Here is a 24,020-nt window from a genome sequence, read left to right as displayed (position 1 = left end):
TCAGTTAATTTGTTTGTGTTTAAAGGGTAACTAAACACCTGCTCAGAGTCTGACTCCACCCACTAGAAATATTTGAAATATTTTAATTTTAAAAAATTTTAATAATTGTTATTATTATTCCTCACACGGTCGCAAGACGACATGTACATGAATCTGGCGTGGTGAGCTGGAACCTGCTTACGTCAGCTGTCACCGCTTACGTCACGAAGTACCGCAACAGCCAATAGGAAAATTCAACTGCAGTAGCCACCGTTCAACCTGAAGAGGGCAGCACTCAGACGGTTTTACACCATATATTGTAGAATTAAAACACTTTATACACAAACGTCAAAAAAATTACTTGAATCAATGACCAGTACTAATAAAGCCCCATGCTTACAGATCATTAACTAAAAAAAGTTGGTTTAGGGTTTAGTTACCCTTTAAAGTTTTATTAGTTTAAGCTTTAAGTAACCCTTTTTAACTGATCTAAATAAGGAAAATGTTACCAGTCAATTTGGGCAGATTAGTTTCAGAAGTTTACTTGTGCTGAAATGTGTGTAGCTTGCAAACCTGATCATGAATAACATATCCAAAGTATTTGTTGTACTTAAAGTTTTGAGACTTAATGAACTACTTCTACATTTCTTTGCCACATATAAAAATGTCACTAAAAATAAAATGTAGCATTTAATTGTGGTGGGGCTAGCAAAATATTGGGAGTACAAATCGGAAACCTTTATTGTGGAGCTCTGTAGGACTCATCCTACCTGTATGTATTTTTTTTTTTTTTTTTGCTTTTCTTTACCAGTTTTCTCTAGTGTCTTCTTGCTTTCCAAACTAATAGTAATTAAACTAACTAAAGTAAAGCATTACATGCAAGATTTTATGTATGAAAAAAAGTTTATTTGTCAGCATCAAGTATCACAAATATATATGCCATAAGAAATATATTAATTTAGTCAATAAATAGTCACATATATCAAAACAGTCTCAGAGTCATTCATGTTAGTAGTGCTTATGGGAGGACTCTTAGAAGACTGACAACATTACAGACACATGAGGTATTCACTGTTTGTTTACAAATAACAAACAAATGGTGTGATTAATCGGATTGCGCTCTGAAAGGCATGACAGGCTCAGGAATAATCGTTTCAACTTCCACTGTCTTAAGGCAGCGCCTATACAGTGTTAACTACATTCATTGTTCAAAAGGGAAAAACAAACCAAGAAGCAGTACTCGTTCAGACTAGCACCTTCAAGTCTAACAACTTCTCCCCTCAGACTTCGCTCGTAAGAAACAAACAAACAAAAATAAGACAAAAGAAAACAATCCCCGAGCAACCTGTGAGACAAAGGTTCTTTTGATGCCAACAAATAATAATAAAAAAAACTGATTATCAATATCAACCAAGTCAAAAACAATACAAACAAACAAACCAGACAAAGACTGGAGGACTTTGATGGACAGGTTAGCAGAGTGTTTAAACTTGGTTTTCGTCACAAACTTCAAAACAAAATCTGCAAACCTTTAATTTAGTTAACATTTGTAGACCACGGGTTAAAATGTTTTTAAAAAGAAAGTCTGGGGGAGTTAGGCTATACAAGACGCCGACTCCTCCTACGCAGAATCGTGGAATATTTGTAGCAACAAAAAAAATGAAACAAACATTCTGAAGTCTAATACTGGAAAGATCTCCTCAGGGATCATATAGTTATCACATAAATAAAACTCGCCCCGGCGGAGAGGGGAGAAACATAGTCTGACCACTTGAGTACATTCAGCAGGATGGTGAGGTAGTGATGGGGCTCTGTAGGAAGGAAAGCGGGCTGGCCGCGTTGTGGACAGGAATGGAAACCGGAAAGTTGAATACTGTGGTGCTTTTGCCGATGGCAGGGCTTCCAGCCTCTGAGGAGCACGTAGAAGAGGCGAGGACTTGGGATTCGAACTGTAAAAGCTGCCCCATGAAACTGAAGTTGGGTGAGATGATGCTACGCCGCTGTTTGACGAACTCAAACGCCTCTTCGAGCTTTACACGGTTGGTGCGCATCAGGTAAGCCAAACAAATGGTGGCGGAGCGCGAGATACCGGCTTGGCAGTGAACGAAGACGCGTCCGCCTCTGTTCCTTACTGAATCTGTGAAATAAGAAAGCAGATTTGTTTAACCTCAAGTTCAATGTGAAGTGTGCAATTTTTTTAATGTTCAACTAGCCAACAAAAGTAGGTTGATTCTCCCGAAAAGTCCCAACCACCCTGATACAGCAACATTGGCTATCCGACCAATTCTTGATTTCCATTTGGTAGAATCGTCCTATAAAGGCACCCCAGGCCTGTCTCAACAGATAGAGGCTGATAACAGCCTTCTAGTATTGATTCCTTAACTACACATTCATATGCAAATTCTACCCCACAGTGTTACTAATGAAGGGAGCCATCTAATTAAGGAAACAGGAAAAGTTACATCAGGCAGGGGTTCGCGAAATGAGGGGAAACAACCCCCGACAGGCCTGAATACACAATAGGGTGGTTGTGGGACCCCTGCTAAGAGCACTGATCTGACAGGAGGACGACCAGAGAGCTAGACTCTACCTTTTGTTCAGGCAGAACAAAGGCAGGCAAGCATTCAAACGGAGCCAGTTGCCCCATGAAAAGAAGGTCAGGTCACAGCCTGGTGTTATCTGAAAAGGGGGCACCTCTTTAAACAGGATAAGAGGATGATGTAAGCCCTAGAGGCTGTCAAGCTTGGCCAGTACAGCTGGTCTGTTTTGGAGGGAACTTTTGAAAAATTCAGTTCAGGCCTCAGTTGAATAGGGGGGTTGGGTAGGGCGCTTGCCTGCCTGCCAAAGTCCCTCATATGGTAACATCTGTTCCCCGTTTCGTAACAGGCGATCAAATAATAGCGGCTAAAACAGATACTCACCGATAAATTCGATGGCCTCATTGAACCAGGAGCTGATATTGGCTTTGTGGTTGTCCTCCACTGGAATACTTTTGTACTGGTAGTGGTCTTCAAAGTGATTGGGGCAATTGGAAGAGACGTTAATGAGGGCTGTGATTCCCAACATGTCCAGCATGTCTTTTCTAGATGCATGGTAGGCACTGCCTAAATATAAGAACGGCAAGATTTCTACCGGACCACCCTGAAAAAAACAAAACAAAAGTTTAATACAAATCTTGTTTTTGTAAATAAAATTACTGGTTCTGTATCAAAGGCACATATTTAAAAGATTTTATAGGAGGTTGAAGGTTACCTGATCATACAGAGGGGTTGTACATGAATTACAGGAAGGCTCAGCAGTGTTTGGATGGCAACTGGAGCTCAGAGGCAAACTCAAGCCTTGTGGTGGGACCGGCTTGGTACACATTTCAGGAAACTCAGAGAAAAATGTGTCAAAACCACCTAAAAATAGTAAAAACAGAAGTCATTAGTTTTGGTAACAGTGGAATTTACAAGTGTCAGCTAAAATAACCGATTGTGACACCAGGCCAACACTGAAATAGTAAAGAACAGCTGAAGAAAACATTTGGTCGGGAGAATGTATGATATCTCTATATATACACACACACTTTTAAAACTCCTGTGACCTCATTTACTTATAATACAGAACTAACATACTAAACAAAATATTAAAACTTAAATTTACCCATTTTGTAAATAAAATATATAAAATTACAATTATATTATTGGTTTAAAAATATAGTGGATATTGTGTGACATAATAAACACACACACACACACACACACACACACACACACACAGGAACTTTTATATACTATACTAACTATATACACACACATTATTGCCTACTATAAGATATGCATGTGCTATACATTACTACATTACTATAAGACAAAGACATGTTTTTTGTAACAACTTTTTTTGTACCTTTAAGAAAGAACACACTTGCTCCACATGAATTGCGACACAAAGCGTTCACGGCGAGCATTAAAGTCCCATCTTTCTTCACTTCTCCCATATCCAGACTCCGGTCGTCCAGGAACACGACACTCTGGTATTCCCCGGACAGAAGTCTGTTCCTGATGTCCTCGTTGGGCACAATGTGCTCCAGTCCCAGACCCCCTCTGGCCCTCCGGCGCACTATCGTACTGAAGCGCACATTAGTGGAGCTCGATATGTGAGAGGAGCTGAAGGAAAAGAACGAGCGACAGTCCAGAACCAGACAATCTGGATCATCTCCGTCCAGGAGATCCCGAAGCGAAGCAGAGTCGATGGCGGACACTTCCATGATGACCATAGTAGAAAAGGATATATCTAAATACATTAAAAAGTTACAAAACGTTCTCTTTTGAATTTTGTTCTTAAAGTTCGCGAGTGTTCGTTCCAATAATAGTCCTTAATAGCGATCCTGAAATTCGAAATTAAACTAATTTGTCTTCAAAGTGAAAACTCGTTCTGCTCTCAAAGGCGATAAGCGACGGTTATATAGACACCTCCCTCTCGTTTAAATGCGTGACGTCAAATACACCACCCCTTTTGGCCCACGTGACTTCACATGCGCATGCGGTTTATTTTGGCCAAAGTGGTTCTAGCAAGTCAGTCCACTGTCGGCCATCTTTGGAACGCACTCTGGACTCTATTTCCAGTCATGCCAGTGCAGCTCCTATCTACTTGAATGAAGAAACATCGAAATCTAAAAAAATGTTGGTCAAGATTACAACCAAATAACATATTGGACATCAACAATAAAATGCAATAATACTGGAGTCATTAATTATGCTTCTTTCCCTAATATAACGCTAAAACACGCACATTTTCTGGCTTGTCTAGCTAATGCGCATGCGCGATAACGAGTTGATTGACAGGCAATGTCTGTATCTAAAAGGTACCTGTAAGGCGGGACTTCCTTTGTACATCTGTTGATCATTGGATGCTAGAGCTTCTTGGTTGGGCGTTCCAACTTCTCCCGTTAATTTGAATAGAAGTGGCCCGTCTCTGCTAAATATCTCTCTGGCCTCTTTTACAAGGACCGTCAGATTCCGTCAAAGCCAGTCGACCTCAATAAACCGAAATACTGGTTATCTTGTCCAGTTTCCGAGTGCGCTTAAGCATATGTGTTAATAATGATGACGATAATGATGTTCTTATTGTTTTGTTGTTGTTGTTGGAATGTTTTTGGTGTCCCAGACCCAGAGGTTTCTATTTCACCAACTAAGTCCTCAGCTATGCTTCAACTTTGTCTCAGATGTTTCTCCTCGATTTCCTTGAGACATAATAATAATAATACAAAAAAGGGTTGACTACAAATGAGACAGTTGTAACAGGGATACACGTGTGTGACATTACTTGTGTCTTTTTCTCAGGATAAAATCTAAGAAGCAATCAAAACTCAACCATTGAATCTGGTTGCTGTTTTGGATAAACAGTCAAGATATTAAAGAGATTTCATTTGTGATTTAGCTTTTTTTTTTATGATAATCTCACTATGTTTCAAAATTCCTCTTTTGCTATGACAGTTGTCTAAAATGAAGGAATGTTTAGGATTTTTCCCATGATGTTATTGTTTGATATGATTTCTTTCTGCTCCTCTGATAAACAACAAGACAATTAGTGAACCTGTCATTGCACTCATAAAAGTTTATACTTTGTTTTTATTGTACAGGAGTACATAGTGTGCAATGCCGCGAGAGCAAAGGCAAACCATAAAAGTTAATTACTGTATAGAAACTTGCAGTCTGGTAAATTTCCATCAGCTTCAAACACAAAACAGGCTTGGGGTATATGGGACCGTGGGATGACACCTATATTTGTTCAAGACAATGTTTTGACTTATAAGTATACATAGGGCAGTATACTTGCTCACTTGAAACACATTTTGGTGAATTTCCCTATATGTCCAAGTATAAATATTTCCGTTGTCATTGATTCACATTGAAAGTTATCGTCAACAAAGATTTTTTCCACGGATTTCTTGTAATGTGATGTTTTTATTTTGCTAGTTAACCAGTTTGCACGTTCCTCACAACAGTGACTAATGCGTTGCCATGGATGAAATTATGATGCAAAGTGTGGTTTTTTGTTTTGTGTGGAGTCAGCTGGCTTTTGATTTCTAATATCAAAATACAAGCTACATTAGTGACTTTAATGATCTTCTTTTCATATTCAAATACGTTTATTTATTAAACTTACAGCTGTATTTTTACAATGAAAACAAGTATTCAATAAGTTTACAGAAGTTTTATTGCTCTCATTTATCCCAACTTGCTAAAACTTAAAAAACAAAACAAACAAGATGCTTTGTGGTCATTCTAGCCTTTTATGTTTTGTCATGCAAGACTTTAATTTGATATATTATCTCAGAGTGACAGTCCCAATACTTTACAAGAAGCAAAATGACATATGTAGGTCATGACGTCAACATTTGCATGTCTGAAACTTGAGTCAGAGGAATACTTTTTGATTCATTTCTGGTCATGTTTGACAACTTTGGAAACAAAACAAAACTAAAAGTGGGGAAGTGGCATCGACATTGTTCACGGCAGCAACAGCCGGTGGAGTTGGATTTGACTGTTAAAAACACTGATGAGTCAGCACAGAAATGCAAGCCACAAGATGAGACTGTGATGCATTAATGTATTACAAACTTGTCTTTTGTGCATGTTTGAGACTGGAAAAGAATTGTGCAGTACGTATATTTTCTTAGTGGACAAACAAGTATTTAAAAACTTTTAAAGGTAAAAGAGTATACTTTTACACATTATTAAATTGTAATGTTAAATTGTCATTTTAAGTTTAACTACAAATGAATTGTTTACATTTTTATTTACTCACCATCATGCTTCTCCAAACCCAAAGAATCACATATGCAGCTCTTCCCATGAGTTTATAGTGAGTTTATAGTTTGGAATGACATGAGGTTGATTAAATATTCACAGACAATATTCATTTTTGGGTGAATTATCCTTAAAGTGTGGATTTAGTGACTCAAAGTATACAGGCTTATGGAAAAGAGAAGAAAAAGAAAGAACGATATAGAAATTATGGAAAATAAACTATTAAATAAATCTCATAAACATTCACCCCCAATGTGAGTCATATTTAAAGTAGTACATTTAAAAAAATACATTTCAGTAATTGCTTGCAGTTGCATGTTTTCTCAGTTAGAAGGGGAAGTGAAAGAGTGTGAAAAATGAGGTATTTCCTTTGTGTAGTAAAAAGAGATAGAATACATAGGACATTTACGGACAGAGGTGACACTGGGCAACAGCTGTAAGTCCTGGGAAAATACTTGGTATGTCCTTTTTAAGTAAGTTGTATTCATTGTAGCTTCTATTTCTATTTGAGACCACTGAAATTTCTAGATAGACCCAGAAATGACACAGTGAAACACATATTGAATAATACCCCACATCATTCCAGCAAGACATGTTGACTATGTGTTGACTATCTGTTATGTCAAATAAACATTTTGAAAACTTATTTTAAAATCTGGACCTACCCGAACTTGGAAGTATAATACTGTTTTGCAACTTGTTGTTAATTGACTCTGTCATAAACAAAAAATACAAATGACAATAAACAAATAAATATATTATTGCATATTGTGAATTTGTCTAGTTGTGAGAAACCATATTGACCCTTTGAAATGATCAGTGCATGTATGGTTCCTAAAATGTCTGTTCAGATCTTCATATAAAAATAAAGAATTAAAAATCAAACTTAAGTGGTAAAACCTTAATTTTAAGTATATGATACAAAAGCACTGGAACATCCTTCTTTTCCAGTAACCCAAATGAGGCACATTCATGTTTTGGGATAACCCTTGCCGATACTGAGTGTGATCAGGAGGACTATGTCCTGGCCATTTTAAAATACAGAATTTATTCACTTTGATCCACTGATGTACAACTGGTAATTCATGGGCTCACAAGATTTTCATTACCTTCCATTCAAGAGGTAATTTGTCCTGTAGTCCCATAGACAGGACTAGTAAAACGGTTGGACACACCTCACTGAATTATTTTTCTCACGATCTTTTGATCATAAAGGAATTTCACATTCAATTCAACACTAGTGAAAGGGATAGTTCACCCCAAAAAAAAAAATTCTCTCATTATCACAAAAGTACATGAGTTTCTTTGTTCTGCTGAACACACAGATTCTTAGAAGAATATCTCAGCTCTGTCAGTCCATACAATGCAAGTGAGTGGTGGCCAGAGCTATGAAGCTCAAAAAGCACATAAAGGCAGGATAAACGTAATCCATATGGACTCCAGTGGTTAAATCCATATCTTCAGAAGTGATATGATAGGTGTTGCTGAGAAACAGGTCAATTCCTTTTTTACTATAAATTCTCCTCTCTGCCCAGTAGGTGGCGATATACATGAAGAATGTGAATTGCCAAAATCAAAAGAATAATGTAGAAATGGAAGTGAACATTTATAGTAAAAAAAAACACCTATCGTATCACTTATGAAGACGTGGATTTAACCACAGGATTACTTATATGCTGCCTTTATAAACTTTTTGGACCTTCAAAGTTTTGGCCACCAATAATTTGCATTGTATGGACCTACAGAGCTGAAATATTCTTCTAAAAATCGTCATTTGTGTTCTGCTGAAGAAAGAAAGTTACACACATCTGGGATGGCATGAGGGTGATTAAATGATGAGAGAATTTTCATTTTTGGGTGAACTACTCCTTGAATGTCAATTAACAGCATTCGTGGAATAATGTTGCTTCCCACAAAGAATAAAAAAGAAGCTAAAATCGCAGTTACTGTAAGCCACATACAATGGTAGTGGATGGGGCCAGTCCATAAATGCTAAAATACACATAGTTTCAAATGTACAGACACAAGACATGAACATTATAGAGTTAACACGATTTTAGTGTGAAAAAACTGCTTATACTCACTTTATCCGTTTAAAGGTATCCAATATTACAACTTTGTTTTCATGACAATGAAACAATCTAATCATGATGTATAGGATATGAGACACAGATCAGGTTAGTAAGCTACATTTTTGTCGCATTACACAATTTCCTTTTTTCAGTTTGTTTTATTTCATAGCCTAGCCCTAATGACTTCACTATTACTCTAAAGTGTAAAAAAATAAAATATTTGAGTACCGTCATGTAGAATTCCAGCAATAATTAAAAGATGTAAAAATCATGATGTATTTGATATGAGACATATCAGGTTAGTAAGCAACATTTTTGTCTCATTACACAATTTCCTTTCTTCAGTTTGTTTTATTTCATATCCTAGCCCTGAAGACTTCACTATTACTCTAAAATGTAAAAAAAATATATATATATATTATTATTATTATTATTATTATTATTATTATAATTTTTTAGGCCAGTCATGTAGAATTCCAGCAATAATAAAAAGATTCACATTATAACCAGCATTATGCTCAGATTACACATTTAGAAAGAACACAACAAAGCCACAGAGTTGCTATTTATTTGTTGTTTAGGAACAACATTTTACTGTTTAACCACATAAAAAGGAAGCTAGTAAAACTGAACTTTGAGTCTTGAATCTCCCTGGGCAACACGTGAAGTTTGTGAAACGTGTGTTTCACAAAGCGGAAACAGAATAATCGCGGCGGCGTTCTTCAGACCAATAGGATTTTGCAAAGCGTACTAAGCAGTCGTCACATCCGGTTTGAACAGCCGGCGCGATTGAAGGAATAATCTGGAGTTGTCTCTGAACTGTCTATCTTATCTTTAAACACTTTTGGCTTTGTTTTGAAATCGTGCAATCACAATGACTTTCGATGTTCGGAGGTGAGTAGCGGGTTAAAGCAGTTCGGTCGCTAGTTTGCGATATTTTTATGTAGCGCATGAGTTAAACACGAACACAATATAGACACAATGGCTGCATCTCAAATTCTAGTGAGCTACCTATTTAGACACCGTTTGTGGGCATCATATGAGCTGATATGTTGCCCCATAATGCTGTCTAGATAGGCTGTTTTGGTATATTTTGAAAAACAGCAAATAGTTTTATAAACTACAGCAGAATGGCATGTTGTTCACGGTTTATATTGTGAAAACACTATCAATTAAGTTTTTGTTTTATCTCAAAATTATTTGTAAACTTTGTTTAATAGCATAAAACTGGTCTTGATAAATATCTATGGATTGTTTTTTTTTTTAAACAAATGCCCAAATATGATGTCAAGGTAGGTAGCACACTTGGTTTTAGAAATAGTTTAATAAACTACATGAGAATAACATGTTTTCCAGCTTGTAGTATTGTGAAAACACTTTTAAATCCATTTATTTTCTCTCAAAATATTTTGAAAACAGCTTGATGCATTTTTATGAATGCTTTACATTTTAACAAATTGTAGAGGATGCTGTCAGCACCTGGCAACTGCATGCAACATTTATTAGTTATTTATTTATTAGTTTTAGGTGCACTTTTAGAGCTGGCACATGGATTAGTTGCTATGTGATTATTTTTCAATTATGTGCATGTGCCTTTATTCAACAGCAGTCTATAGGGTTTATAAACGCATTAAACGCTGTTTATAGGATAGAACTGAGCTAGATCTATGTTCCTGTTCACACAGTTATGCAAATAAAAAACAAGCCCCAAAACAAATGAAAATTACATTTACCATCACATCATGAGTTCTGCTGCTCTAAAGCATTGTATATGAAAGAACAAATTCAAGATAATTTGTTTTTCTGTTCATTATTCAGAGCCACAAGACCATTTATTCATGATGTAATTATCAACAGCGAGTTGTGCTATTCACTCTGAATTAAGGAAGACATCTCTGGAATGTTTGTAAATATAATGAATCCTTAACATACCCCCATAACAAGGTTTTCCTTTTGCTAGATTGCAAAGTGTCATTCATTTATGCGACTTTTCAAGTGTAAATTTTGTTATTTTTTGAATCCCCCTTTTCTCCCAATCTGGAATGCCCAATTCCAACTACTTAGTAGGTCCTTGTGGTGGCGCGGTTACTCGCCTCAATCCGGGAGGCGGCGGACAAGTCTCATTTGCCTCCACTTCTGAGACTGTCAATCCACTCATCACATGGCTCGTCGTGCATGACACCACAGAGACTCGCAGCATGTGGAGAATTATGCTACTCTCCGCGATCCGCACACAACTTGCCACAAGCCTCGCTAAGCGTGATAACCACTATTCGCGACCACGAGGAGGTTACCCCATGTGACTCTACCCTCCCTAGCAACCGGGCCAATTTTGTTGTTTAGGAGACCTGGCTGGAGTCACTCAGCACACCCTGGATTCAAACTCGTGACTCCAGGGGTTGTAGTTGTGTGTACATTTCTTGACCAGGTGGAGATGACGCATTACTCTATCACACTAATACAAAACGGAATTAGTTTCGTCCACATTGTTTTACGTTTACATCTTAAGGATGCTTTGTGTAAATATTTGATTCACGGTTTGATTTTAAATCAAAATGTGTGCCTTTGCTTCACTATATTGAAATGGCTACAATAAGGAATGCAAAAGGGTTCATAGGAAAATGCTTTTCACACATTTGTCAGTAGTTTGTCCCTGAACTATTTGTCACATTTCTTACCTAGCTATGAAAATATGGATGCCAATAGGAATTTTAATCAGTCTGATGAATACAGTCTGTTTGTCTTGATAGCATCAATAAAGTGATATTTAATATCACATTGCTCTTCTGTGCAAAACTCCTGACTATTATCAGTTTTCATATACTATTAATGTTTCACAATCCTTATTCAAATTCCAGGAAAAATGTAAGTACAAAACTGTAGTATATATCAAGCACTGTGAAATGGCATAAAAGAAAGCTTTTTTTTTTTTTAACGGACCTTCAGGAGTCCCTTAAAGTTTGCACACAGTTACTTATCTTCATTAACATATTATTTATGGTTATTAGATCATCAGACACAAGTATATGTCATATGTAATGTCCAATCATCAGAATAGCCCACTAACTTACTACTCTTACTATTTATGTATTATATAGTTGTATAGTTGTTAAGATGGGCAAGGAGGAGGTGAGAACCGGCTTGTCAATATAAATAATAGTTTTAATGATAAACTTAAAAGACAACAAACACACATATGATGGACATGTCCGTAAACTATCTCTGTCTCTCGAACCGTCGTCACCGGCCGCCTTTATCCCTCGCACACCCCATCAGGCCGATTGGGGACCGGGCGTGCGACATTGCAGCCCTGCCCCGCCCCCCTCTGCTCCACACTAGTAAACATAATTTGTAATTTGTATTTTTTTTTTTCTATATATTATAAAGTTAGAATTCAATGTTTAGGTTTCTTTATGACTAATAACTAAAAATGTATAATTCTGTATTCTATTTAGATAATAATAAAGGATTTCCTGCTCGTTACAATTCAGTTTAGCTAAAGGTTGTCACAAGGCAAGTTTATTTATATAGCATATTTCATAAACAATGGAAATTCAAAGTGCTTTACATATAATAATGATAAAGGACATTTAAGATACATTAAAATTATTTTTAAATCAGTTAAGAAAAAGAAATAAGAATAAAAAGTAATAAGATACATTTAAAAAAGTAACAAATATTAAAATGAATAAAAAAAGAAAACTGAAATGATGATGCAGTGCAATCATTAAGTGCAGAACAGTGTTCAGGGAATAAATGCACAGATAAACAGATGTGTTTTCAGTCTGGACCTGAATGTGGCTACTGTTGGTGCACACCTGACCTCTTCTGGAAGATGAGCAGCTTCTCCAGCTGCTGGTGGCATAATGGCTAAACGCTGTCTTGCCTTGTTTTGAGATATTTCTAACTGACTTGATTTTTAATGATCTGAGAGGTCTGTCAGGTTCAACAAGCTTTTCTGCAATGTATTAAGTCCTAGGCCATTGAGTGATTTATAAACAATTAATAGTACTTTAAAATCAATAGTACTTTTCTAAATGTAATTGAAGCCAGTGTAAAGACAGGAGGACTAGAGTAATATGCTCAGTTTTTTTGTTAGGATAAGAATCCTGGCAGCAGCATTTTGATTGAACTGCAGCTGTCTAATGGTATTTTTGGGAAGGTCATTGAGGAGTCCATTGCAGTAATCTACACTACTGCATGAAGACATTTCTCTAAATCTTGACTGGATACAAAACATCTAGTTCTCACTCACTATATATTTTAGATGATAGTAGGCTGATTTAGATATTGATTTGATATGACTACTGAAACTAATACTAACAATTAAAATCAGTCACTTTCATAATAGTTTATAGTTGCGGACCAAGTACTTGTAATTGGACTAAATGACATTTTAAAATACTCGTTATCGGACTACAGTTACTTTTATAGATTACATGATTACATATTAACAAGGCAACGGCAGTAAATTGTTAATAATTTATTGATAATTTTCATATCAATATCATCATATTCTTACCCCGAAGTGCAAAAGTCTCACTGATGAACATTTTCAGCATGTGCTCCTTTTACATTACAAAAGTAAGATATGCACCTCAGATAAGGAATATGAATAGGTGATGGACTATTACTTTGTAGTAAGTGTTAAAAGTAAGCATGTCAGAGTTTTGAGCTGTTAGCTTTGACCTAGCAATGTCATTGCTGTGATTTCAGGTTCATTCATGTTTTGTTCATGTAATGTTTCTATAGTTTTATGCACTTAAAATGAACTTGGTATGTTTTAAAATATATATATATATATGATTTCTCACTACCTCACCAATGTTGTGCAGCTCACACATTGAACTTAATTGCTTCAAAGTGTCTAGTGACTGCCATCTCTAAGGGTCCTGCCTGTATGGTACACAATAGTTCACATATGGATTACATTTTCTTCCTCTATAGCCTACTTTTATGTTAAAATGATGATCATCCGGGAGGTCCCACTTGGTGCCATGCGAAGGGCAGACACGTGAGAGACAGCTCTGTGCACTTTGCATTTTTTTTAAATTATTTTCATGATATAATCCGGTGAAATTCGATACAACCAGTTACACATTTGCTGTTTGATGTAAACATGGAAAAGAAGTCAAAATCCTCGTGCTCTGGAGCCATTAAAAGACACTTACGTGTTCAAGATAAAAGCCCAGACAGGCCTGTGGACTCGATTTGAATAGCGTGGCAGGAGGAACCCAGCATCAACTGTCCAACATGTCGGTGATGTTGACAAAGTTAGTTGTGGACTTGGAGGATCTCGCTGTAATACGTCGATCGATTAGTTAGTCACAAGAGTGGCAGATGTTGAGAAACAAATCAATTATCTGGAGCCATCGGAAAGGGAATTATCCACTAATCTGCCAGCAACCAAGATAGACGTGGAAAAAATTAGAATGAAGATATGGGGTGGACGTGTTTTCTTTAGTGCTGGCCCAAGTAAGAGCAAGGGAGTCATTATATTTGTAATAAACATCTACAATTCAAATGTCTCAAACAGTTTAAAGATAAATTAGGAAGAGTAATTATTGTTTTAGCAGAAATTCAGGGGCAAAGGTTAATTTTGGCTAATATTTACGCACCTAACGTTGATCATCAGGGCTTATTTTATAGATCTTGAAGGGATGTTGCAAGCCGCTGGCACCCCTCATGATATAATATTGTGAGGTGACTTTAATCTTTTGATGTACTCAATCCTTGATCATAGTGAACCAAAAGTGTGTAAGCTCCCTAGAGCAACAGTGATGCTTCACAGGATGTGTACAAATTTGGTCTTACAGATATTTGGAGACTTTTAAACCCATTTGGTAGGGACTATAATTTGTTTTCATCAGTCCATAAGATTTATTCTAGAATAGATTTTTGTTTTGATATCCAAATCCCTCATTTCATCTGTTGTCGAATGTTCAATTGGAAACATTTTAGTCTCTGACCACCCCTGGTGAATGAACATATGTTGCCACATATGGAGAAAAAGAAATCATATAGTTGGCGCCTTAATGTATCCCTTTTGCAAAATCCTGATTTCCAACAAATGTTAAAGACTGATATCAATGTTTATATGGAGACCATCTGGTTCTCAGTGTCCTCTGTGGGCGTGGCTTGGGAGGCACTTAAGGTGGTTCTCAGGGGCTGGATTGTACAGTATGCCGTATACGAAGAGTTGTAAGGAAATATTAAAAGTGCAGAGGCAGAGCTGAAGCGCCGTATGTCGTCTAATGGCCTCGGGGAATTGACCCGATTGAAATATAGATACAATACTAACGCAGGGAAGCTTTTGGCTAGATATATAAAGCAGAGAGAGTCTTTTCCTACCATTCACTCATTGAAATCTGCTGGTGGTGAAATATTTACCTCTGCCATTGATATTAATAATGCCTTTTGAAGAGTTCTATCTTGATCTTTATCTATCCAGGTCTTTGTCCACTGATGATGATATTAGAAACTTTGTGGAACCATTAGAACTCCCTAAATGAACAAATAAGCAAAACAATTGTCTTGATTCTGAGATAATGTTGGAGGAGCTTGACGAGGTAATTAAGTCCCTACCTACTGGCAAGGCTCCGGGGCCAGATGGTTTTGCCGCCGAATGTTTTAGATCCTATGCTGCAGAACTGGCTCAACTTTTGTTAGAAGTTTATACAGAATCATTAAAGAATGGAAAGCTTCCCCCAACCATGACACAAGCCCGGATCAGTCTTGATTCTTAAAAAGGACAAAGATCCAAGCGAGTGTAAAAGTTACCGTCCTATCTCCCTGATCCAAATAGATGTAAAAATCTTGGCTAACCAATTAAATAAGGTTATGACACCTCTTATACGTATAGATTAGGTGGGGTTTATTTGGGCCATAGCTCTCTCTAATAACATTAGGCGTTTCATTAATATCATGTGGTCAGTGGCGAATGATCAGACTCTTGTCGCTGCCATCTCAATAGACACAGAAAAGGTGTTTGATATGGTAGAATGGGATTATCTTTTTAAGATTTTGGAAATGTATGGGTTCGGGAGTACATTTATTGGTTGGATTAAGTTATTTTATAGACACCCTGTAGCAGCGGCACAAACAAATGGGTTAATTTCAGATTATTTTACTCTGAATAGGGGCACTTGGCAGGGTTGCCCACTTTCACCATTATTGATCTGTCTTGCCCTGGAACCTTTAGTAGCCGCGACAAGAAAGGAAGAGGATTTTCCAGGGGTGGTTGAGGGAGGTGTGGCGTATAAGCTTTAATGGAGATTATATCTTATTTTTTGTCTCTGAACCTACTACATTTATGCCTTGCCTCCACAGAATTATACATTCCTTTTCCAAGTTCTCTGCATGTAAAGTCAGTTGGTCTAATTCCGAAGCTTTGGCTCTGACAACGTTCTGTCCAGTTGGCCCAAACAGAGAATTAAGTATTTGGGGATTTTAGTCCCGGCAAATTTGTTTGACCTAGTTAGTAAATATTGACCCTTTAATAAAATGTTTTAGAGTGATGTGGGCTTCATTACATTTATCGATAATTGGGACGTTTTATGTTATTAAAATGAGTTGTATTCCAAAATGCAACTACCTGCTGCAATCTCTCCATATAGATGTCCCCCTCTCTTATTTCAAGCAATTTGATAGCATAGTGAAGTCCTTCATTTGGAATGGTATGCATCGCAGATTGCTTTAGTAAGTTACGTAGGCCGATTGACAAAGGTGGGCTAGGCCTACCCAAGATTTTGTTTTATTATTATGCGTTCAGTCTCAGACATTTGGCTCATTGGTCACTTCCAGCTGAGAGAGCCGCTCCCTGGTTTTGTTTTGAACCGGCAGTTCTTGCCCCTATTTTGCCATTACAAAGCCTCTCTGTCAAACTAATCGGAAAAGTTATTTTACACCTGTTATTTCACATTTACACTCGGTATGGACTAAAGTGTCCAGATTGTTTAAATCAGACACTTATTTAAATGTTGCCTCAAGCATATGGCAGAACCCACGATTGTGTATTGGCAAGTCCCCTTTCTGCTGGCCAGAGTGGATTGTGAGGGGGTTGCTACACTCTGTGACCTATATGAAAGTGGAGTGTTGAGATTTCCAACATTTTGGGTTCCTCAGTTTTATAGGTATTTACAACTGCCCCACCTGCTTTGTACTATTTTTGGGAGTAGCACACACCCCCCTAAGGAGGCAGATGCTTTGGGAGAGATGATTGCATCTTTTGGAAAAGATCATGAGACATCAGTGTATTACTCCCTGTTGATTCCGAGTCTGGGGGACGGAGCCTTAACTTCTCTCAAGAGAGTATGTGAGAAAGATTTCAACTTGGTATTGGAGGAAGGAGTGTGGGCTAAGATTCTTTAAAACTTTAAGTCTGCATCTAGAGATGCAAGGGTGCGTCTTATACAATTAAAACATTTGCATAGATTTTAACGGACCCCCTATAAGACTGAATAGACTTGGTCTTAAAGACACACCCACCTGCTGGAGATGCCAAACAGAGGATGGAGACATGGCCCATGTTTTTGGTGGTGTGTCGAGATCCAGAAATTCTGGTCTTTGTGTTCTGGGCGATGGAGCGGTCATCGATGTGAGGGATGGCCATATAAAGAACTGGGTTCTGACCTGTGTGATGATCACCGGGAAGTTTATTTTGAGGGGTTGGAGGTCAGCTGGTGTGCCCCCATATCCAGATTGGTGCACGGAGATGGGGAGTGTAGCGGCTTATGAGGAGGTGTGATTGGGAAGATGATTTGGATTTGTTTTTCCGGATATGGGGCAGGTATTTGGGATTTTTGGGGGGCTCTCACTTAGGGTGTGGAAAGAGTACTTTAGTATAGTTTTAAGAGAGTATGATTAATATGTGTGTACATGTATGTGTATGTATGTACATATATGTGTATGTGTATATTTACTTACGTGTGACCACAGGATTGTTTTTGGGGTTGGAGGTTTAGGAGGGGGTATTATGGGGTTTAAATGTTGAATGTGTGGTATGTATGTATGTATGTGTGTGTGTGTGTGTGTGTGTGTGTGTGTGTGTTTTGATTGAGTGTTTTGAAAAAAAAAAAGATCGATTATCCTTCAAATGCATGTGACATAAAATAAAAAATAATTAGGTTGTAGTAATGTAATCAAAAAGTAATCGGATTAGATCACTCCAAACATTTAATCTATGAGATTACGTTACTTATTGCACTTTTTGTTATGTAATTTGTAATCAGTCCCTGATTACAATTCACGTGTTATCTGCCAAGCACTGGCTATTCAACACTTTCTCCCTGGTTGCATTACAAATTCAAAAAGAAAAAAGTTTTTTATTTGTTACATTCTGGTTGCTGTTATTGTACATATGTACTGTTCAGTGCCTTCTGACATTTTTGAACAGCCGGGGGTGCTTATTGTGTTGTAATTCAGGAAATAAGAAATATCTGACAGATTCAATCAGTTTACTTCTAAACAGCCAGAGGGAATGTGTACATGTTCTGCCTCTTACGCAACACATTGAAGTGTGTATATACTGCCTAATCTTTACAGATTTGTGTCTGTACAAAATGTCTTTGGTTTTCAATACTGCAGGACGCTCTTCAGAGTACACAACTGATTTGTATTAGGAGACAATTGAGGTAATCCTAAATGTTAATAATGTTTTCCAGACGAGCACACACTTTTTTATTCCGCATTTAGTAAAGAAAGACATAAACAGAATCATATGCTAAAAGCTACTGTACAAGACATGCTTTAATTAGTTATTTTTATTTAGATTAATCCAGTTTAAGGCCTTCTGACTTTTTCTGTTTTGGTAAAATAAGTGCTATAATTCCCATATGTTAGATAAGTTCTCCGATAAATGCCAAAATAGAGATAGCGGTAAAAATTAGATGAGTGTTATAAGCAGCACTGTGATTCATTTCCTTTGACAGTAAGTTCTGTGTTGGTGTGGTAAAATGTTCAAAATCATCAAAAAGGCAAGATGGTGTATCTAGCATTAGGTCTCTCATGTCCATTTTATGGTATTTGTTTTGCAAGTACATTCTGACTTAAATGAGTGAATTCAGACAGATCAACTGAACCACAAGGTGCAGTTAATCATCATTTTGCTAACAAAAAGTTTCCCAATATCAAATTAGTATTGAAGTTTAAAGGAATATGTTTGGGTTCAATACAGGTTTAACTCAGTCGACAGCATTTGTGGCATAATGTTAATTACCAACATCATCAATATTACAGTGAAGCGTTTACAATGGAAGAGAATGGGGCCAAATTTTGGAGGGTTTAAAGGCAGAAATGTTATGCTTATAATTCTATAAAAACACATTCATTCTTCTGTTAAAACTCATGTTATTTGAGCTGTAAAGTTGTTATATCATCATTTTTACAGTCGCTTTACGGTTTGTTGACATTACATCATCATTGCAACAAAGTTTTAAAATTGGATATAACTTTTCACAGAAATGGTTAGCAAGTGATTTGATCACACTAAAATCATGTTAACACGCATTGTTTATGTCTTGTGGCTATACTTTTAAAACGGTGAGCATTTTAACATTTACGGATTGGCCCCCATTCACTTCCATTTTAAGTGTCTCACCGTAACCCAGATTTTAGCTTTTTTTTTTTACAAAAAAGAGGGACGAGTCAAAATACATTTTTGTGGTAATCAGTATTATGCCACAAATGCTGTCGATTGAGCTTAACTTGTATTGAACCTGAAATTCCTTTTAAATAGAAAATGAACCACCTCATACAATGCCACAAAAGATTTGGTCACTTCATTATGTCTTGATGTCATTTAGACAAGATATCAAACCAAGTGTCATGTGCAAACAAAGCTTTTCTCAGAACTAACTTTTCTGAGCAATTTTCGCTATGACTTTTAAGAACGGGTGTTAAAGTGATTTTGAGTTGAATCGGTTCCCCTCAAGTTCACACAGGTGACAAACTATGGACATTGTCCACATCCACAAAGTGTCATAATAGTTTGTCTTCATTTTGAACAGTTTGTCTGAAATGTTTTACTTAAAATGTGTCTGTACTATCTTTCTTTCAAATAAATGTCGCTTTGCTTTAAAATGTTATCTGATGCAATGACATGCATTCATTTTAAAGTGTGACTTAAGTGTCCAAATACTTTTTACTGTAAATTCTCCATCTAAAACCAGTCTCTTACAGGAAGTGAAGACATAATCTTGGGTTTTCAGTGGCTTAAGAACAGCATGTTCTTCTACAGAGATTCACATAATAGGGTCATACCTTCTACATCCTGTGAGCTTTTCAGTCAGAACACAATAAACTGGTTTCTGTCATGGGAGGAGGGGGCAGAACAGCAGGGTGTTTGGTAGAACAGGAAACAAGCCCTCCCACCCGCCTGCATTAGGTCATCTTTGGGGTAACCTTTCTCCAAGAAATGTTCACAGGTGTGAGTGTTTTTTGTGGGCTGAAGGCGTGAGAGGTTGGACTGGAGTTGTGATGTGGCTGTGAAGGAAGGTTTCAAAGCCGAAAAAGGCTAGGTTTACATCTGTGAGCGGGATAGTTTGGCTTTGGAGTCCACAGAGCTTGAGAAAGCTCCTTAAAAAGCCAGGATTTGGATTGATTCCTACAGAGAGTTATATAACTCAGACTCCCAATGGTTGACGTCTGCTCTAGCAGACCTAATGTGTTGTTGTATTCCACTCATCTTTTATGAAAATTAGCATTGATCAGGGGCATAACTGCAGGGTGGGCAGCCGCCCTAGGGCTCAGGGTAAGAGGGTGCCTGCAACAGTTGATCATATGGAACCATAAAAATGACTGTGGGCCCGACGGGTGACAATAAATGACCCAGGCTACCCAAGGAGTGGGCCTGACATGTTCTTTGCACTGGGGCCCCTAAAATCTAAGTTACACCACTGAGACTGATAGTAACTTTGATGATTACTTATACAATAACATATGCTTTGCAGTCAATCCAGTACTTGTTATCTGAAAGAATAAAACAAAAATGCTACTTTAAAAGTTTAAATCATCATTTTTACTGTCGCTTTGTGGATTACGGCGATACTTTGTTAACGTAACGTATTTGTAAAATTGGCTACAACTTTACACAGAAACAGTTAGTGATTTTATCACATTAAAATCATGTTAAAATGCATATTGTTATACTTTTGAACAAGTGAGTATTTTAACATTTACGAATTTGCCCCATTCACTTTCATTGTAAGTGCCTCACTGTTACTCAGATTTGTGCTTTTTCTAAAGGATGTATGAGTCAAAATTTTCACTAGAAAATAAGGCAAAGTTAAAGCGCTTGTTTACATGTACACTAATGCTGATAACTATCAAAAATCATCTTATTAGGGGGGCCTGGGTAGCTCAGCAATTAAAGATGCTTACTATCACACCTGGAGTCGCAAGTTGGAATCCAGGGCGTGCTGAGTGATTCCAGTCAGGCTTCCTAAGCAACCAATTGGCCTGGTTGCTAGTGTGGCTAGAGTCATATTGGGTTAACCTCCTTGTGGTCGCTATAATGTGGTTTTCAGTGGGGTGAGTTGTGCTTGGATGTCGCGGAGAATATCGTGGGCCTCCACACACGCTAAATCTCTGCGGTAATGTGCACAACAAGCCACATGATAAGATGCACGATTGGCGGTCTCAGACGCGTAGGCGACTGAGATTCGTCCTCCGCCACCCTGATTGAGGTGAGTCACTACGCCACCAGGAGGACTTAGAGCGAATTGGGCATTCCAAATTGGGGAGGAAAGGGCAGAAAAACATGATTACCTTATTAAAAAGCAGACAACATGGGAAAGCCATGTCTCCATGAGTTTTGAAATAATCTGATTTATTCTTTGCTTTTGAAGTCAAAACAAACACTTACACACATTGGATAAGCCAGTAAAATACGATAAAATTGTTTACATGCAAGCAAAATCGGTGTATAGGCAAAAAATCTATGTGTGCTGCTTAGTATTTGCCTAACCCGTTTATGGCCTTACCCCGATAAAGGAAAACTGACCACGCACATTATCGGCATGCAAAACCGGTGTAAGAACCTGCACACTCAGTGATTAGGACTGGAATTTTTGCGGTGCAACCCAACTGTTACACAATCTACAAAGTGTCCCTTTTAACCCAGAGTTTGAAATTGACATTTGCTTTCCCTGATGTTAGCTCTGGTCTGAGTGAGTGAGTGAGTGATGTGCATTTAGTAAGTGTTGACAGCTTTCCCGATGACCTCAACTTCACTGTTGTGTAGTGAAAATCCAAAGCAGATCAGAGGTTGTGGTTTTAAGGCAGGAATGCAGCGGAAGAGGTGTAACTGAAGAAGCAGGGGTCGCGCCAGACTGTTGCGTCTGGGCCGGAGTTTAATGGACTGCGGCCATATTTCACATTCCTCAGCGCCTCTGTAATGCCTTACACTACGCTGGGAACAGAATGTTCTTTCGCATGCTCTCTTCCCAGGAGAACACAATATTTACCTTTCTTTTCCCCCCTTTTCTCTTTCCCTTCTTTTCCTTCCAGGTTCGATATCTACAGGAAAGTGCCCAAAGATCTTACCCAGCCAACGTATACGGGAGCTTTCAGTGAGTTACAATATTCATAATCATTACTTTCCTTCCATACACCCTCATCCACTCTATCAATCAATAGAGTGAATGAAAAGTGATTGCCCACTTTTTAAACGGCCTTGGGAAGAAAAAAAATCTCAAATTTTTTCCATAGCGATTTACAAATATTCTTCAATAAAGAGTTCTAAGCTATGAGCCAAACCAACCAGCTCCGAGATGAGTCACAACAGTATAATCTTTGATTTAAAGCAAAAACATATTTGAAAATTGGTAAAAAGACAAGGGTACAGAACTGTATACTTGTTCTTAAATAGGCAAATTAACTACAGTCTCTTGAAACACAGCGAATAATGTAATGGGAGCGTAGGTAGACTGACTCGATTGCATAATTCGCAATGCTTCATGTGAGTTAGCGGTCGCTGAACTGAGCTCTTCTAGGTGTAAATTTCAGAATTGTGGCTTCTACAACTACAGAAGCATATCGTCATTTAACAATCTCTGAGCTCATAACAGGCCTGCTTTGGAAGGTTTATGTTTTCACTAAAAAGCAACTTCTGCAGAGAAATTTATTGGTATTTTCACTTCTGGAACCCGACAAATGCACTTTATAACCAGCCTAATCTGGCACTGGTTTTATAATCCGTTGCACATCTGGCTCTTGTCTTTTTTTGTAAACATTCTTCTTTCTATGTTGTATCTTCCTCACAGAAGATTCCTGCTTTCATCCCAATTGATTATTCACTGCTGTGGTCATCAAACTAATTTGCTGACTCAGTTTTAGATTCCCGAATTTTGCCTTTTGGAGGGCTCATAGTTCCAGCCTTTATTACACAGAAGAGTAGATGTTTGTAAGGTTAGGTGTTGCTGTTTGACTCATAATGGAATGATATTAGCACTATGTTATTACACACTCATTCCTGAGGCTGCGTCTATTGTTCTTTTGGCGCTGAATGAACTACCTCACGTTTAGTCATGTTTGCTTAAGTTTACACCAACAGATTATAAACACACAACCATAACATTGTTCCTAAACCGGTTTGTGATTAAGTTGTCATGTGCTCAGGTGTAAATATAATTGGTTTTGAAAGGTAAACAAATGAGAACGTGTATATGTAGTTTTATTGGGATGTTTTCAAAGCCAAGTCTACGAAGATAATGACATTGGTTTTCTTTAATTTACTGTTTTTGAAGCTTTCTAATATAGTTACCGAAACAGATATAAAGCAAGCTAAAATCAAGAATCTATGAAGATAATGTCTGTCTGATTTAATAAACTTTTTTTTAACTTTTCTGTAAATTTATAGAAACATATACAGTTGAAGTCTGTTTAGTTATTTTGAGGGGACAGCAAACTTACACTGTTATACAAGCTGTACACTCACTACTTTACATTGTAGCAAAGTGTAATTTCTTCATTGTTGTCACATGAAAAGATATAATCAAATATTTACAAAAATGTGAGGGGTGTACTCACTTTTGTGAGATACTGTATGTATATATATATACATTTTATATAATATATATGTGTGTGTGTGTGTGTATATATATATATATATATATATATATATATATATATATATATATATATATATATATATGTATGTATGTTATACTATACAGTT

General features: G+C 37.3%; 2 protein-coding genes across 2 annotated transcripts in view; one reads left to right on the top strand and one right to left on the bottom strand.

Annotated features, from left to right (window-relative positions):
* Nucleotides 1-869: 869 nt before the first annotated feature.
* LOC127659773 (dual specificity protein phosphatase 1-like) lies at nt 870-4,403 on the bottom strand. Its single transcript, XM_052149728.1, has 4 exons — nt 3,868-4,403; nt 3,232-3,380; nt 2,901-3,120; nt 870-2,116 (listed from the first exon to the last, which is right to left on the bottom strand). The coding sequence occupies exons 1-4, from the start codon at nt 4,262-4,264 to the stop codon at nt 1,761-1,763; spliced, it is 1,122 nt and encodes a 373-aa protein (XP_052005688.1). The 5' UTR covers nt 4,265-4,403; the 3' UTR covers nt 870-1,760.
* Nucleotides 4,404-9,595: 5,192 nt separating this feature from the next.
* Nucleotides 9,596-24,020, top strand: part of LOC127659704 (endoplasmic reticulum-Golgi intermediate compartment protein 1) — a 39,807-nt gene continuing 25,382 nt past the window's right edge. The window contains exons 1-2 of the mRNA XM_052149647.1: nt 9,596-9,739; nt 22,352-22,413. Coding sequence (XP_052005607.1) covers nt 9,720-9,739; nt 22,352-22,413 — 82 coding nt within the window. The 5' untranslated portion in view covers nt 9,596-9,719. The remainder of the gene's footprint in view (nt 9,740-22,351; nt 22,414-24,020) is intronic.

This window comes from Xyrauchen texanus, chromosome 19, assembly GCF_025860055.1.
Source record: "Xyrauchen texanus isolate HMW12.3.18 chromosome 19, RBS_HiC_50CHRs, whole genome shotgun sequence".
Taxonomy (NCBI): domain Eukaryota; kingdom Metazoa; phylum Chordata; class Actinopteri; order Cypriniformes; family Catostomidae; genus Xyrauchen; species Xyrauchen texanus.
The sequence above is the reverse complement of the archived record's forward strand: the minus strand, read 5'-3'. Positions and strand labels throughout refer to the sequence as shown.